At 44.7% G+C, this 18549-nt stretch overlaps 1 protein-coding gene across 3 annotated transcripts in view; it reads left to right on the forward strand.

The window, feature by feature from the left end:
* LOC148112989 (cytochrome P450 2C29-like) overlaps nucleotides 1–18549 on the forward strand; it is a 30056-nt gene extending 11507 nt beyond the window's left edge. Inside the window, exons 5-10 of one of the 3 annotated variants that reach the window (XM_087872039.1) lie at nucleotides 8069–8245; nucleotides 11813–11954; nucleotides 12953–13137; nucleotides 14917–15058; nucleotides 15931–16055; nucleotides 17721–18549. In XM_087872039.1, the coding sequence (XP_087728165.1) occupies nucleotides 8069–8245; nucleotides 11813–11954; nucleotides 12953–13137; nucleotides 14917–15058; nucleotides 15931–16055; nucleotides 17721–17882 (933 nt within the window). In that variant the 3' untranslated portion in view covers nucleotides 17883–18549. Of the gene's footprint in view, nucleotides 1–8068; nucleotides 8246–11812; nucleotides 11955–12952; nucleotides 13138–14916; nucleotides 15059–15930; nucleotides 16260–17720 lie in introns of those variants that run through there. The other 2 variants (XM_087872040.1, XM_087872041.1) reach the window with 2 other exon arrangements.

Genomic DNA, 18549 nt, shown 5'->3' on the forward strand with positions numbered 1-18549 from the left:
CGCTGGGAAGCAGCTTCCGGTGTGCTTCGGCAGGGCAAGACGTTCTGTCTTCTTTCAGCCACTCAGATATACCTGGATACAATATTCGAATAACCTATATACATATGCAAAACATCATACATCATTTAGTAGCGTCTAAAAGTAAGCTTGGTTGGATTCTTTGAGTCGATGGACACTCTCCAACTTTTGTCTGCTGCCGCTTTGACTCGTGTCCAATGGATCCATGATTTGGACTCTGCAATCTTAACAGCAAGTGGGGAAGACATGACAACGGTAAAAGGTCCCTTCCATCTCCCTTCTAGCTGTTCTTTCTTCCAATGTTTAACCCACACTCGATCTCCGGGTTTAAAGGGATGACAGTGAGTTACCAGTCTAGGGGGTACCTGTTCCATCACATATTGTTGTAATTTTTCAACCTGTTTGCTTAGTTCTTGCACCATTTCCATATTCCAAACACCCCCCTTATGACCCAAATCCGGCCATCCCGCTAGGTGTCGCCTCAAAAGGTTGGGAGGTCGCCCAAACATCAATTCATAGGGAGACAACTTGTGTTGTCCCCTTGGAGAGCTTCGAATTGCATACAAAGCTAGCGGTAAAGCATCAGGCCATTTCAAATGACTTTCAGTACAAATCTTAGTAATTCTTTCTTTCAGGGTTCTGTTCAATCTCTCTATAGCGCCTCCTGATTGTGGATGAAAAGAACTGTGAAACCGCCACCGAATCCCCACAGCTTGAGTTACTGCCTGATTAACATGATGAACAAACTCAGGACCATTATCAGAGGAAATATTGGTAGGCATCCCGAACCTGGGTATAATCTCTTTAAGTAATAGCCTTGCCACTTCCCTCGCCTGTTTAGTTTTAGTAGGAAATGCCTCCGGCCATCCAGTATACATATCCACAATAACCAACATAGCTTTAAACAGTCCACATCTCGGCATATCAGTGAAATCAATCATGATGTAATCCATAGGAATGTATGCACATGGTATTGCTCCGGGGGGCAATAAGGGTCCTTGTCTAGGATTAACTTTTGCACAAGTGATGCACCTGGCCACCACCCCCGCAGCAATGCCTGCTAGGCCATCAATGTAATAATCTCTTTTTAAAGCTGCTTCCAAAGCTGTTTTTCCCATATGAGCAGTTCCATGGGCTAATTGCGCCAGAGTCCAGGATACAGACGACGGCACATACACTCTCTGGTCTGGCAGCACATACCATCCACTCTCCACTGTAGCCTGTAAATCCGTTACTGCTTTTACACTCTCTTGCTGGGTATAGGTAGGTTTTATTTCAGGTGGTATCACTCCCATGTCCATAGCCACACATATTGATAAGTCGGGGGTTGGCCCATGGCGCTTGGCAGCTTCCCTTGCTTCTAAGTCAGCCGCCCTATTTCCCATAGTTATTCTATCATCTCCTCTTTGGTGTCCTCTACAATGCATCACTGCCACTTTCTTTGGTCTCTGTACAGCATCAAGTAAACGACTTATCAAATGCCCATGCAAAATGTATTTTCCAGCTGAATCTCTAAATCCTCTCTCTTTATACACTGCTCCGTGAGCATGCAAAGTTAGAAAAGCATACTTGCTGTCAGTCCACACATTTAATGTTTCATCCGATGCCCGTTCCAATGCTCTTATTAGTGCCCACAGCTCAGCTACTTGCGCACTATGTCCTTTTCCTAAAGGGCCACTTTCTACTACTCTTTCATCATCCACTATTGCATATCCAGACACCCTATTTCCTTCTACTATGTAGCTAGATCCATCCATATACCAGTTAAGCTGGGCGTCCGGCAAAGGGATATCAGTTAAATCAGCTCGACTAGCGTACACTTTCTCAAGCACCTGCAAGCAATCATGCACTGGTTCTGACTCTGTAGGTAATAGAGTAGCCGGATTCAATCTATTTGAAACAACTAGTTGCACCTGAGGGTTCTCAATCATTATAGCTTGATACTTTGCTAAACGTTGTCCACTTATCCACAGATGTCCTTTTGCATCTAACACTGATTGCACTGCATGAGGAGTGTGCACATTTATGGGACAAGAAAAAGTAAGCTTATTGCAATCTTGTATTAATTCCGCAATAGCAGCTAACACTTTGAGACAATGAGGCCAGCCCTTTGCAACTCCATCTAGTTGTTTAGAAAGATAAGCCACTGGTTGCTGCCAGCTCCCAAGCGGCTGGGTCAATACCCCCAAAGCGATATTCTTGTTAGTATCTACATATAAATTGAAAGGCTTTTGCAAATTTGGCAAAGCTAATGCAGGAGCTTGTGTCAAAGCTTCCTTAATGTCTTGGAATGCTTTCTTTTGTTCCCCTCCCCATTCCAACGGCTCAATGTTCGCCCCCCTTGTTGCAACATACAAAGGGGCGGCCATTAAAGCAAAATTTGGAATCCAAATCCGACAAAAGCTTGCTAATCCCAGGAAGCTTCGCAGCTGTCTCTTTGTTTTTGGCTCTGCTAGAGCCAAAATTGCTTGTTTTCTTTCTGGCCCCAGCGCTCTTTGTCCTCGTTCAATATCGTACCTTAAATACCTCACATGCCGTTGCACCAGCTGGGCCTTTTTCCGGGAAACTCTGTATCCACATTCCAACAGCAGATCTAGTAATGCCTTGGTGTTTTCCCAACAAGTATCTTCATCCTGACCTGTTACAAGCACATCATCTACATACTGCAAGATAGTATCTCCCTGTTGGCATGGCACATAGTATTGCAAATCTTTGGCTAAAGCTGTTCCAAACAAGGTAGGAGAGTTTTTAAATCCTTGAGGAAGCCTAGTCCATGTATATTGAGATTTAGTTCCATTTCTTGGGTGTTCCCACTCAAATGCAAACAGAGGCTGACTAACCGGATGAATAGGTATCGTAAAGAAAGCATCTTTCAAGTCTATGACGGAAAACCAAGCAGCTCGGGGCGGAATTAAACTAAGTAGGGTATAGGGGTTTGACACAGCGGGGTGCAAGGTCACTGTCAGGCGGTTTACAGGGCGCAAATCTTGTACCGGCCTAAAGGAGCCGTCAGCCTTCTTGATTGGAATTATTGGGGTGTTCCATGGGGATTGAATAGGCACCAACACTCCTGCCTCAAGATATCTCTGAATGCTGTCATATACAGCGCAAACTGCCTCCCTAGACACAAGTCGCTGACCTATACGTATGGGAACAGCACCCGATTTCAATTCCACCACTACCGGAAGATGATGAGCTGTAAATCCGGGAGGATTATCTTCAGCCCACAATCCTGGTACATCAAACTCTTGCCATGCATCATCTTTAATCTCTTCCTTGATTTGTCTCACTACCATCAATCTCCACATCTCCTCCGGAGGGTGCCTGACTGTCACTCTCTGTTTCCCTGCATCGAAAGAAATGGTTGCTCCTAATTTACTAAGCAGATCCCTGCCCAGTAACGGGAGCGGACACTCAGGAATATAGAGGAACTCATGCTCTATTTTGGTTCCTTTAAAATCACACGATACAGGTCTCAAAACTGGATGCCCCAAAACAGTTCCCGACACTCCCTGAACCTGAACTGTATAAGGTCCAGGCGCTGCTATTGGTCTATTTACAACTGACCTTCCTGCTCCTGTATCTATCAAAAAGGTTGTCTGTTGGCCCCCAACATCCACTGTAACCAATGGCTCGGATGGGGCCTCCTCCAAGCCTGGTCCCCGTCAGTCCATCCAATCTGTGTCGGCCAACCCCACAGTCTCTGGTATTTCTCAAAGCCTATTGGGATTTCCGAAACCTCTATTCATTCCCCTATTACCCCGCCGTCCACGAAATCCACCTCTTCCCATTAACTGACCATCTCCTTGACTTCCTCGGTTCCTTTCAGGTGACTGTACCCTTCCACCTCCTCTCCAGAAGGTCCTGGCTTCACCCCTACCTCTCATCATATGCCTTGGACATTCTCTCTGCCAGTGTCCCTCACCTTTACAATAGGCACACTGGTTTGGTCCCAAGGACACTCCTCCTTGCAAAGCCACCGCTAACAACTCGGCCTTCTTCTGCATTTTAACTCTAGCCTGCTCCTCCTTTTCCTTTTTCTCCACCTTGTCTCTATTAACATACACTTTCCTTGCTATCTCCAACAACTCACTCGTATTCTTCCCTAAAGCTCCTTCCTGTTTCTGCAATTTCCTTCTAATATCATCATAACTCTGGGCTATAAATCTTTCATTCAAAATCCTTACATTCTCTGGCAACCTAGGGTCCACCTGTGTATACAGCTCATAGGCCTCGACCAACCTCTGCAAGAAGCTCTCAGGACTCTCATCAGCCCCCTGTGTTATTAACGAGGGGGTCTTCCTGCCACTCTCAAAGCCCTTACTACCGCATTCCTGTACTCCGTCAAACGAGTCAAATCATCGGGCACCCGAGGGTTCCACCCTGGATCCACCTCTGGCACTCGTAATGGTAACTCCCTAGCAAAGTCGGCATCATCTCGGAACGCTTCCCTGACTCCCTTCCTCATGGCCAACTTCCACTTTTCCTTTTCCTCAGGGGTTAGTAAGACATTCAATAATTGTTGTATATCATTCCACGTAGGATTATGGGTTTGCATAATGGTTTGAAAAAGATCCGCCATCTCAGTAGGTTTAGCAGAGAGGGGTCCATAATGTTGTTTCCAATTTAACAAATCAGTAGTGGAGAATGGTACATATTGAAACATAGGATGTATCGCCACCTCACCTTGGGCATTCGCAACCGGCTGATCGATCTGCCTCAAGGGAGCCACCAATTCTGCCTCAGCAACTCTAGCCCTTGCCTCTGCCTCCGCTAAAGCAGCAGCCTTTGCTGCGCGGGTCTGTACTCCTTCTACCACACCCCCAACAGCTCCCCGAGCCACTTCTCCTTCCGCCTGATCACTTTCCTCCACCGACGGGCTTGTTTTTACCTTCGGGCGTACAACATCCTGCATGTCTCCCCCTGCACCAGCCCCTCCGGCGGCGGGTGGCTGATAAGCAGCCCCCTGAGCGGGCGGCTGATATGGCGGTAACGGCGGCACAGTGGGAAAACATTCTTCCTCATCCCCAACTAAAATCTTTCGCATCCGACGCGGTGTGTTCATGTATTTACTTTTCCCTTCCTTCATAACACTCTTCCTGCAACATTTCATCTTTGGTCTAGCAACACAGAGTCTCACCATTTCTGCCTGGCATTGTAACAAATCCTCTGCCTGTTCTGTCAACGCATTTACCCACTGGTCAATATATGGAAACTGATCTGGGTATTTTTCTTGATCTTTTGCTATGATACCCCACAGGTCATCTGCTACCTCTTCCTTAAACGAACCCTCTGGGGGCCACCCTGTTCCCATGTTAGGCCACACAGTGGTGCACAAATACTTCAGACGTTCTTTTTTCATTTTGGGATATGAGGGGTTCTTAAAATAGCTGTCAAAACCTTTCAACATGCATGCCAACGGTGTGTTGGGCACGCTCTGGGTATTCCCCCCCATCCTAACACATTGTCACCGACTCTCAGCCCCGGAACTCACGGCCACTGAAGAGAAATGCGATGACTTAACCAACCCACACAATTACCTCACAAGGACTTCCTTAGGACAGCCGTCCTGAGTCCAGGGGAGTGATCAGGTCCCCTCTTCTGTCTTCAAATGAGACAGGTAACAAACTCTTACATATACTCGCCTGAGGTGTCTTCATTTCACACGTCCTGGCCAGGAACCACTCACACCTCCTTTCCTACACCGCAGGGTTCTTGGACTCGCTCACAGCACCGTCAGCCTCACAGGGAAGTCGCTGCCGCCTCCCGGAAGTCTGGAACTCCCGTGGGCCCTGGAGGATTTTCGGGAGCGGCTGCCCCGAGGGCCTGAAGGGTTGAACGGCCCTCAGCAAAATATTGCCTCAGTCTATTGTCCCGGCGGAGTCGCCATCTGTTGTAGGAAAATCACGGGACCAGACCAAGCACTTCAATGCAGGAAAGGTTTATTATGCATAAGGTTCAAACAGCAGTTAACACAGCAAATTGTCTGAACCCCAAAGGGTGTACAGAGGTGTTGCTTATATACTGTTAGACTACGTAGATATTTGTCGAGGGTGCATTAAGACATATTTGGTCTTAGAGGAAACGAAAGATGTCTAGTCCAGACATTTAGCAATAGATAACAGGAAAGAGGAAATAACACAAATATATTGGGGTATAATTATACATAACACATGTTATATATGACATTTGGGGTTAAATGCAGAAGTCAGCAACAGGATGCATCTGTCTGGGTCAGTCTGCTCTTTTCAGATAAAAATACTCTCTGTCATCTCAGCAACTCCTTACTGGCGTAAAGCAAATATTTAACCTTGACCAAAGTTTCAGGCCTATATATTGAGGCTTTGGGATTTGACCAAAGAATTCTCATTTACCTGAACCAAAGAATTCTCATTTACCTGAAGTTTAACCTCTTCACGAGGAGTCCTGATTGAGAGTTGGATGGAAATTAGGAAAACATATTATAATAAGCTACCACTCTGGGTTTCACCTGTGGAAGCTGTGATCTATCAGAGTCTGTATAATCCAGAGAAAAAATTGATTTACAAAGAAATATTAGATACGAATGGGAAGTTAAAAACTAAATTGTTACTTCAGGAACAAGGAGTGAACCTAGATTGGTGGATGTACATGCAAATTAGTAGTAAGTATATGAGAGATAGACAGAGATTTGGGATTAGCCGAGAGGTGCAGATTTTGGATAGAATACTATTGGGGGTGGATGAAAAGGTGTTATCTAAATGTTATAAATTCTTTATGGCTATGGAGGTAGGTGAGAAAGGTGCGAAGAATTCGGTTCATGCCTGGGAGAAGAATCTAGGTTATTCAATAGAGCCTGAGAGGTGGAGCAAAATTTGGACTAAGAATATGAAATTAATCCGGTCAATAGGATATAAAGAATATATATATAAAATGGCATACCGATGGCATTTACCGCTGGCCAGACTCGCAAAAATGTTCCCTGGAACACCCTCAGTCTGTTGGAAATGTGGCGTTAAAGAAGGCACATATTTCCACCAATGGTGGACCTGCCGGGAGGCAATGAAATTTTGGAAGAATAGTCTGAAGTGGCTCAATGAAATGTTGGGGCAGCATATACAATTGCGTCCTGAGGTATTTTTATTAGGGATAAGACCCGAAAATGTTAATAGAACGGCATGGTACCTGCTGCTGCATATAACAACAGCTGCAAGATTGGCATGGGCTCAATACTGGAAGATGGATGTTAGCCCACCCGAACAAGTAGTAATTCAGAAAATAATGAATTGTGCGGAATCAGATCGGCTTACTATGTTACTGAAAGGACGGGGGGACATAGATTACTATATATCTTGGAGTCAATGGTATAATTGGATGTCAAATCGAGCTATGAATAGAGATATTGGATAAGCATGTCAATTGGTATATGTAATAGACTTTTGTACGTTACCCTATATATGTAATGGGACAAGTTTATTTCCTTTTCGCGTTGGGATGTAGACCGCTATAGATTTAATGTTTGTTGGATGTGTAAGATAAAATAATTAAAAAAAAAGAATGTTTTGCTGACCTCTAGTAGTTGTCTTTGTTATGCAGCCCAGGTCTGGAAGCCCTCATACAGGTAGCCCTTGACTTACGACCACCATTGAGTCCAAAATTTCTGTTGCTAAGTGAAACAGTTGTTAAGCGAATTTTGCCCCATGTTGCTGCCTTTCTTGCCAAAGTTGTTAAGTGAGTCGCTGCAGTTGTTAAGTTGGTAACACAGTTATTCAGTGAATCTGGCTTCCCCAAGCATTAACTTTGCTTGTCGGAAGGTCGCAAAAGGGGATCACATGACTCCAGGATACTGCAACAGTCATAAGTATGAGTCAGTTGCCAAGCGTCTGAATTTTGATCACGAGACCATGGGCGATGCTGCAATGGTTGTACGTGTGGAAAATGATCATGCCACTTTTTTCAGTGCCATTCTAGCTTTGAATGGTCACTAAATGAACTGTTGTAATTCGAGGACTACCTGCATTACCTAATTCATCAGGGAGCTGATAGGATTTTGTTTTTACTTCTCTTGTAGTTCTATGAATTGTTTCCATGGCTAGTGAAACATCTCCCAGGGCCTCATCAGAAGATACAAGCATCGGTCCAGACAGGGATGTCACTTATAAAGGAAGAGTCAGAGAAACACAGCCAAGATTTGGCCCTGCGTCAGCCAGAGGATTTCCTGGATCTTTATCTTCTCCAGATAGAAAAGGTAAGGATCTTCTGGGAATTTTAATCATGCCTGCTGGGATCCACAGATATGTCAAGAGGATTTTTTGAGCCTTTGAGAACATAGGCTATTCAGAGCTATTCAAGTTCTTAGCCTGTGTTAAAAACTGCCTGCTTGTATGTATGTATGTTTGTTTGTTTATGCACACAGACACACCTTTTAAGTTCAATTAACTTTAATACTATCATTAGAATTTAGGTCTCTTGGCTTCTTGTAAATTAATTAAAAGATAAGAAGCTGTTAGAAATTCTGTATATAGCCCTTCAGAACAGATAATGCACACTCCCCATGTGCTTTTCTGCTTAACTGCAACAAGGAAGCAGGAAACTTTATTCAGAGAAAACACATAGACTAGTATACCATAGATGGAGCTATAAATTTATAAGCACTGCCATCTATTGTCTCTAATTAATATTGCTGTAGTTCAGTAACGGTTAACCTTTTTGGCATTGAGTGCCGAAACTGGAGCACACGCACGCCAGAACGCCGGAACCTAGAAGAGAGTAGTTGGCCGGTGTGCATGCGTGCGGCAGCCAGCTGCACTTCCGGGTTACATCACACAGGTGTGCGCCAACCAGCTGCTCTCTTCCAGGTTCTGTCGTGTGCTGGCTAGCTGGTCTCTTTCGGATTCTGGCACGCGCATGCATGAAAACCAGCTGGCCAGTGCGAATGCATGCAACGGAACCCGGAAGAGCAGCTGGCGATGGCATGCGTGCCCACTGAGAGGGCTTTGTGTGCCACCTCTGCCATGCGTGCCACAGGTTTGCCATCACGGCTGAAGTTGTTGCACAAAATACATGAGCACTGTATATTCCAACACCCCCACTTAACAACTACTCCTTATATTAGTCCCATTTTGGATCTCAGTTCTATAAGGGGTTTAGTATTCAAAACACAGAAAAGTGACTGTTTAATATCATGTCATGAGAATAGCACAATGATCAGACAATCTTCAGTGCGGCATGTATATGTTAAATAGGGATACACATTCTGTTTGAGAATGGAACGTTCCAGAGAATTGCAACACATTCTATTACTTCTCCATTCCATGCCAACCTGGATCAGTGATTTCCTGAAGCTAATCTTTGATTTGGAAGCAATTCATGATATCTCACATGGATTCCACTGCTGAAACAATCCCGTGTTTCATCAACTACTTCTAGTGTATAGGTTTCTGGGAAATTAGCCTTTATTTTGGATCAGAATAGCTGGATTGGCAAGGTCTAGAGAAAAGGTAGAAAGTTTCAGGTTTTTCTACAATGTTCCATTCCCAGAAAAAATAGATTTTGCACATACTTAATTCTAATTAAAAGAGCTAGTTCAGTACAGGGGTTAAAACAAGGTTAGAAACCAGGAGATTGAGTTCTAGTCCCGCTTTAGACACTGTGGGAAGCCCCCTCCCCCTCATAGAAGAATGGAATATTTTGGGAAATATTAAATATTTTGGGAAATATTAAAAAGGCAGAATATTATATTTTCCTAACAGAGAAAGCCAGAATATTATATTTCCCTAAAGGAGAAATGGAGAAACATACTCTTAAAGACGGGAAGCAAACTCAGTCTTTCTTAATAGCACCCAGCAGATATTTTGCACCAATTAAGAAAGATTGAAACAAAAGACCTTCACCTCCAGCGATGGGATTAAAAATTTACATTCTCCTCCACCCAAATTCTAAGAACAGGATATGACCATTTAGGACATACAGTAGAACCTCTGGTCACAACCGTAACTTCGATTGCAACCTGATTTGGTCGAGACCAGAAGCACATGCGCTTACAAAAAAAAAATGGCATGGAAGGGGAATCGGCACAGAAGGGGAAATCGGCTGTGGCCGTATTTGATTGCCACCCGAATATGTGTTTGCGACCAGATTCAAAAATTTTGTGAATTTTTTGGTGGGAACCCAATTTGGTCATGGTCAGAAGCGTTCGTGACCAGAGGTCCTACTGTAATAAGATTAACCCACTACCATTTAGCAGAAGACACAGAGCTCACTACATTGCACAATCTCCCAAGGGCATTTCAGACGTTGCACAACCCCTCCCCCAGCAGCATCTCTGAACCTGATAAAAATCCATGTACTCATCAAACCAATTGGTCAGCTGCCCCAGAACCAGGGATGAAATGCTACCGGTTCACTCCAGTTCGGGCGAACCGGTAGTAAAAAAAGCTACGGGTTTGGTTGAACTGGTAGTTCAATATTATTATTATTATTATTATTATTATTATTATTATTATTATTATTAGTATTAGTATTATTAGTATTATTATTAGTATTATTAGTATTATTATTTATATACCGCCCTCCTCCCGAAGGGCTCGGGGCAGTGTACAGCCAAAATTAAAAACATAAATATACAATATCATAGTTAAAATTAATTAAAATCATTAAATAGTTTTGGCTGAATTTTAAAACCCAAAGTTAAAACCCAATTTAAAATCATTCGATTAGATAGCCCCGCCTGTCGGAACAGTAGGGTCTTGAGTTTAAAAATCTACCGATTTGGTCGGACTGGTATTTCCGATGATCAGCTGTGCCGCGGGGTTCAGCTTTGCTAGAAAGCAGGAAATCCTGCTTTCTAGCAAAGCTAAATCGCGCGGCACAGCTGATCCCCCCCTTGCTGTTCTACTTACCTTTCCAAGCCTCCTTTTGGCACGTACTGTGCATGCGCAAGTGCAGCGTGGGTTTCGCTGTTCGCTGGCATGCACGGCCAGCCAACCGGTAGCAAACTGGTTCAGATTTCACCACTGCCCAGAACCCTGCTTCATCAATAAACCTTTCTTTCCAATCAGCCTGCATGTTGTTTCTAGGGTCTTTCTCCCAGCTTGGAACTGAACCAGATGGATTTTCCTTCTAACAACACAAAGCCAGTTGGGTGATTTTGGGGGCAGCCATTCTGTTTCAGATCTAGGAAGCAGGCAATGGCAAATCACTTCTGGCATCTTGCCAAGAAAACTGCAGGGACTTGTCAAGCAATCACCAAAAGCAATGGTGAGTTCCTCCTGGTTCCGCCCGGTTCCGCCAAGCCGGTAGCGGTGACGATATGACATCACCAAACCGGTTCTGGGGCCCCCGCCCCCCCCACGTTATTCTTACCTTTTATTTGGCCCCACCCCCAATCTATTGCTGCCTCCTGAGTCCCAGCTGATGGGCTATAAGGAAAAAAACTGTTTAAACTCTTGCCGCGGGGCTTCAAAGGGCCGCCCTACAGCTGATCAGTGGTAAAAGGCAGTTTGGTGGTAGACCGGTGCCTCCAAAAACAAATGAGTAGACCGGTGCCTGCAAAAATAAATGGGTAGGCCAGTGCCTGCAAAAATAAATGGGTAGATGGGTACAGCTCTGCAAGCAGTTAAAAGCCTGGTAGACCAGTACCTCTGCTAAATCCTAAAGAATTGTCACATGACCATCAAGCCACACCCACAAAATAAGCCACGCCCACAGAACCGGTAGTAAAAAAATTTAGAACCCACCCCTGACCAAAAGTCAAGACTGACTCCAAGGCACCAAAGTAATAAATAATTCTAACTAAAATCTCTCCTTTTGTTAGAAACAGAGCGATCCCAACTCAACCTTTGATCATGAAAACATGGCTCATTGCATTATGGAATTTTTTGTTGCTGGGACAGAAACCACAGGAAGCTTTCTGCAATGGGCTCTTTTGCTCATGGTGACATATCCAGATATCCAAGGTAAGAAAAAGGGTAGTTCTGGCTCATCTGGGAAATGAGACTGAATACAGGTAGTCCTCGACTTACAACGGTTCATTTAGTGATCATTCAATGTTACAACAGCACTGAAAAAAGTGACTTAAGACCGTTTTTCAGTTGCAACCATTGGTGGGTTTCACGTACCTTTGCTACCGGTTCGCTCGTGCGCATATTTATGACCGTTGCTGTGTCCCAAAGTCATGTGATCACCTTCTGGCAAGCAAAATCAATGGGGAAGCCAGATTCACTTAACAACCGGTTTACTAACTTATCAACTACAGCGATTCACTTAACAAGAAAGGTCATAAAATGGGGCAAAACTCCATTAACAAATGTCTCACTTAACAACAGAAATTTTGGGCTCCATTGTGGTCGTAAGTCAAGGACTACATGTAAACCATCATAGAGATAAATTTATTTATTTATTTATTTATTACATGTATTTATATGCCGCCCTTTTCCAGAAGGACTCAGGGCGGTGAACACAAGTTAAGAAACATGTACAATAAAATCCCATTTTAAACCAAATAACTAATTAATAATAAATAATAAAACCCGAAATCAGAGTCAGCCTATTTGCTTGAACAGCCAAGTCTTCAGGTCCCGACGGAAGGAGCGGAAATCAGTAGGTAACTCGGTAGGTAACTCATTCCAGAAGGTGGGAGCACCCACAGAGAACACCCTACCCCTGGTCACCGCTAGACATTGGCTCGCCGTCGGAACCCTGATGTCCCCTGTGCCCAGACTCACCTTGAAGGATGCAACATAATATCTGTCAAGGAAGTTCCCAATTCCAGGACTCCCCTTCCATTTTTCTGAAGATCTTGATGAGGTGATGGGAGTGAGGATCTTATGCGCCTTGTTTTTTCGGTACTATTTCAGAAGGTCGTGCACAGTGACATTATGCAGTTGTAAAGGATCTCCCCTATCACCCTCTACAATACTGTGGTTTATTTACCTTTTTCTAACATTTCACCCAGATAAAGTCTACAAAGAAATGGAAACTGTTTTGGGTTCCTCTGACTCCATTTGTTATGAAGACCGGTGGAAATTGCCTTACACTCAGGCTGTGCTTCATGAAATTCTGCGTTCAAAATACGTTTTAATTGGTACTCCCAGGAGAACAGTGAAAAATGTAAACGTCTGCGGACTTTCTATTCCAAAGGTAAGAGAACAGATAACAGAATAACGGAGTTGGAAGGGACTTTGTTGGTCATCTAGTCCAACCCTCCCACCCCGCTCAATACCATTTCTGACAGAGGGTAGTCCAGTCTCTTCTTGAAAGCCTCCAGGTATGAAGCTCCCACAACTTCTGAAGGCAACTTCTGTTCCATGGGTTGATTGTTCTCACCGTCAGAAAAAAATTCTCCTTATTTCTAGGTTGAATCTCTCCTGGATCAGTTTCCATCCATTATTCCATGTCTGGCCTTCAGGATCAAGCGGACTTCGTTCCATCAAATGAAACGAGCATCAAACATTCCCACTTTATGACATAAATCCTGAGAGCAACTTCTTGTATTATGCAGGGTCTTAGAGGCACACTCCCTTTCACACACGCAAAAAAATCTAAGAAACAAGGAACTTTATAATTTACGTATATGCGTATACGTAATCACACATGCATTCTTTCTTCTCAATTAACCAATGGAACAGCTTGCCTTCAGAAATCGTCGGCGCTCCATCACTGGAGGCTTTTAAGAAGAGACTAGACAGTCACTTATCTGAAATGGAATAGAGCAGTGTTGGCGAACCTTGTCGGCACCGAGTGCTGAAACGGGAGCGTGCGTGTGTGCCAGAAACCGGAAGAGCAGAAGCCCGGTGCGCATGCACGTGCCGGGAAGATAATATTCTGCTTTCCGGCATGCGATGCGCACCAACCACCTGGTTTTACGGTTTCTGGTGCACATGCGCACGCAAAGACCAGGTACCCAGTGCACATGCGAACACAGGAAACCGGAAGATCATCTTTCCCACATGCGCATGCAGCTATTCTTCCGGTTTCGGTGCTCCCGTGTGCGTGAAGACCAGCTAGCCGGCGCGCTGGAACCCAGAAGAGCAGTGGCCGATGGCTCACGTGCCCAGAGAAAAGACTCTGCGTGCCACTTCCGTCAAATGTGCCATAGGTTCGCCATCACGGGTATAGGGTCTCCTGCTTGAGCAGGGGACTGGACCAGAAGATCTCCAAGAGAGGTCTGTCTGTCTCTCTCTGTGTCTCTGTGTGTCTGTCTGTCTCTCTTTCTTTCTCTGTGTGTCTCTGTCTCCCTGTATCTCTCTTGTTCTCTCTCTGTCTCTCTCCATCTCCACTGCTGTTGTCAGGGGTGAGTGGGGCAGTGTCGCATTGCGGCTTCATGTCGTAAGGGGCTCCAGGAGGAGGAGGAAACTAAATTTCACTGTGCTGTACAAGGTGCTGCGAGAGCAGCGGGCAGGCCACAGACGCAGCAACAGCAGTGGCTTTGACTGCAGCTGTGTCGGGCCAGTGTCTCGGGGCAGAGAGCAGGTTGCGTGTCTCCCCGAGCAACCGAGGTGCGCCCAGCACTAACTAGGGCCAGAAGAAGTACCTGTGAGACCCAGCAAGAGATGAGAATCAGCCCTGTCCCCTTCTCTCTGCCGTAGTGCTTCCTGCACATGGCTTACAGCTCCGAGCCCGAAGCAGTGAGAAGTGAGGGCTGCCTTGAGTGCAAATGTACCAGAGCGAGTCTCCATCCCTTGCAGTCGCCCTTATCTTCTCAGGCCAAGCAAGGAGTGACTGGGAGGGGAGGGGTAAGGAATGGGGCCAACCATTGTTGGATCAGTCGATTCGGTCTGGAGCCACAGCAGAGGGATGAAAGAGCCGCATGCCACTCCAGGGCCACGGGTTGCCCACCCCTGGCTTCAGATGAGTGTAATGGGTAGTCAAAGGCTAAAACTGAGTTGGCTCAAACCTTGTCAATTGTCTTCCCTTCAGGGAACTTTAATTTTTGTAGATTTCCGTTCGGTTCTTCTGGATCCTAAGCAATGGGAGAATCCCGAAGAATTCAATCCAAATCATTTTTTGGACAAAGAGGGAAATTTTATGAAGAGAGAAGGATTTCTGCCATTTGGAGCAGGTAAACTCTGAATCATTTTCCTGGTGGTTAGAAAGAGGATTGAGAAGAAAGGAGTGGGACATCCTTGATTGGGCCTCCCACAGTCTTGAAAAGGAAAATCTGGGACCGGGTTTGGATCGATTTCTTTGGTGCTCTTTTGAAATCCAGTTTGTGACCTCTCTGTTAGAGCCGATGGGATCTCTGGCAATGCCCGTCTCCTGGAGAAACTGAATCTTCCAGGATAACGGTCTAGAGCAGGCGTGTCCAACCCATGGCCCATGGGCCACCTAAGGCCCTGGACAACTATGGCCCCACAATATTGTAATAAAAAATATAAAAAATAAAGTTTACTCTTCATATATATTAACTACAGGTAGTCCTCGACTTACAAGAGTTCATTTAGTGACCATTCAAAGTTATGACGGCACTGAAAAAAGAGACTTATGAACAACTGTCATATCTGTGAAAAACGGTCCTAGGTCACTTTTTCCAGTGCCGTTGTAACTTCAAACAGGTCACTAAATGAACCATTGTAAGTCAAGGACCACCTACAATGATTTAATACTCTACAATCAAGAAACGAACATATTCTGTAATTCCACCTTTTCATCTATATCTGAACTCAGCTGTCATTAGCCTGCACGGTGGGGTCACTTGCCCAGACAAGAAATTTACAAAAAGGAAATTTAGGAAATTGGCACAGAATCTCCGAGATGCCCAAAATGTGAAATGCACAAAGCAATTCTTGACTCCCTCCCTCCAAGCCCAGCTTGGATTTATTATTTATTTATTTAGTCTTTGGTATGTTTGCCTTTGATCGATGTCAAGACTGTTCTCTCAGGGATGAATTTAATTCTTCCCTTTCTTGTTTTTTTCTAATATTTCCTTTGCAGGAGCCCGTGTCTGTGTGGCGGAAAACTTAGCGAGAATGGAGTCTTTCCTTTTGTTTACCAACCTGCTGAGAAGCTTCAAATTGCAGCTACCCGAAGGAGTGAAAGAACTCAATCAGGAACCATTAGTAGGACTCGCCTTACATCCTAAACCTTTTAAACTCTGTGCCGTTCCTCGTTGCCAGTCATCCTAAATTAGATTTAAATGAATATAGGGCAGTGATGGCTAACCTTTTTGCCATCGTGTGCCAAAAGCGGTGTCTGTGGGGGGGGGGAGGTCGCGCGCATGCATGCCCACACCCATAATTCAATGCCTCACCCATGCCCAACCCCCCGTGCATGCATGAGTGATCTCCCCCGTGCTCCCCCTGCTTTTGGCACGCGACGGCAAAAAGGTTACCACTGTGCCCAGTAGGCCCGTTTTTTGCCCTCCCCAGGCTCCAGAGGCTTTCTTGGAGTCTGGGGAGGGTGAAAACTGCCTTCCCCACCCCCCTCGGAGGCCCTCCAGAGGCCAGAAGCAGCCCGTTTCCCAACTTCCAATGGGCCCTGAAGGCCCGTTGTTCACCCTCCCAAGACTCCAGATGCTTTTTTGGAGCCTGGGGAGGGCAAAAACGGCCTCCCCCCTCCGGAGGCTCCCTGGAGGTCAGAAATGGCCAGTTTCCCGACTTCTGGTGAGCCCAGAAGGCCCAAAAATCAACTGGCCAGCACACATACGCGCACTGGAGCTGAGCTAGGGCAATGCTCGCCTGCCCACAGATACGGCTTTGTGTGCCACCTGTGGCACGCGTGCCATAGGTTCGCCATCATGGATATAGGGTGAAGATATCACTGATGTGGCTTTTAGAATGATTTCTTGGTCATTCCCTTTCTTTTCGCGGGACCTTCTGCCTTAACTTGCTCTCCACTCAAGCTTTCTCTGCCCTAAAGGAGTGTTTCTCAACCTTCGTCGTTTTTAAGATGGGTGGACTTCAGTTCCCAGAATTCCCCATTACTGGCTGGGGTATTCTGGGCATTGAAGTCTATACATTTTAAAATGGTTGAAAAAACACTGTTTTAAATGATTTTCTTGTCTGTCTGGAATCAGATCTATCACACAACTCTTGCTTGCTTTTGGTCCCTGGGGGTGAATTTGGACAGAAGAAGGACGTGGGGAAGTTTTGATAGGAGATATCAAAGATGGAAGGGTTATATCCCATGGGATAGCAAAGGGTCAACACAGTGATTGCTCCATGTGATTGTTGGAAGAAATATCCATCTGGTTCAATTGCAAGCCGGGAGAAAGGCACTGGATACAAAATGGAGGCTGGAGGCTGATTGGAAAGAGGGTTTTAATGGTGAAACAGAATCACCAAACACATGGTTCTGGGTAGCTGACCACATGGAGTTGAGAGAGGCATTTATACCCTCTCTTGGACTTTGCACTTGAACTTCCTGTTCTTGTGCAAGAACATGTATTCTATTGGCTGTTGTAGGGGTCATAACTAACTTTGTATGTTGTCTGAGTCAAGCTTGGTTGAAGCTTGGCCCGCTGATGCAATGAATGGGCTTGTTGGACAATTCCTATTGTGGCTGAATGGCTTTGCCCTGAATGATAATCCCATCATCCTGGAGCTGAAGGTCTTTTGTTTTGTAGATAGGCTGGTCCAGTCTTTCCCAATGGGCACAAAATATCTGCTGGGGCTATTAAGAAAGTGGATGTTGCTTTCAAAAAAACGTTTCTCCATTTCTCCCATTGGGAAATATAATATTCTCCCTTTTTTAAATATTTCCTAAAATATTTCACTCTTTTACAGTATCCAATTTTCTATGCCAATTATTTTCAGAAGATTGATGTCACTTTCTGTGAGCTTCCAATCAGGTTTGAAGCAAGCACAAGTCCCAAAATTCTTCACAGCCATGGTGAGAGGTGGGAGTTGGAACAGAAAATAATCGGGATTTGTAGACCCGAAATGTGATGCAACTAATATATGTAAATATAAATGAGTATATTGGGAGAATAATTGTAGATAATCAATAATGTATGACGGGGTGAAATGTAAAATTTGTTACTACCAGTTCTGTGGGCATGGCTTGGTGGGTGGTGGGGGGTGTTATGTGACTGGGTAGGCATGGCCAACTTAATTTTTTTAACTTTTCAAAGCATTTCTTCTAATGCTTTGAAAAGCCTCTGCTGTATTAAATAATATAATACATGTAATACATTACATGTATTATAAATACTTAACAAATAAATGCTTAAATGGAAAATACGTTTGTATCAGAATAACATATTGCAAAATGGAATAATAAGTTTCTATTCATTTATTACTATTCCCTTAATTACTATTTTATTTTTGAATACCCTTATATCCTACAACTGTGAGGCAGGTTGAGGAAGCAGGTACCTGTACTACTGCAGGGGAGCAGAGGTCCTCCCAGACCCCTTTTGGTCTGAAAACTGGAGCTGGGTGTTCCCTAGGACAGAGGTCTGCAACCTTAAACACTCAAAGAGCCATTTGGACCCATTTCCCACAGAAAAGAAAACACCGGGAGCCACAAAACCCTTCCCATGCCTGACTATTTCTTGAATGGCCACAAAACTAGCATATGTAGTTGAATTAAACATTCTGTTTTCTTCTGAAA

The sequence above is a fragment of the Pantherophis guttatus genome, chromosome 6, assembly GCF_059756535.1.
Source record: "Pantherophis guttatus breed Tessera chromosome 6, ASM5975653v1, whole genome shotgun sequence".
Classification (NCBI taxonomy): domain Eukaryota; kingdom Metazoa; phylum Chordata; class Lepidosauria; order Squamata; family Colubridae; genus Pantherophis; species Pantherophis guttatus.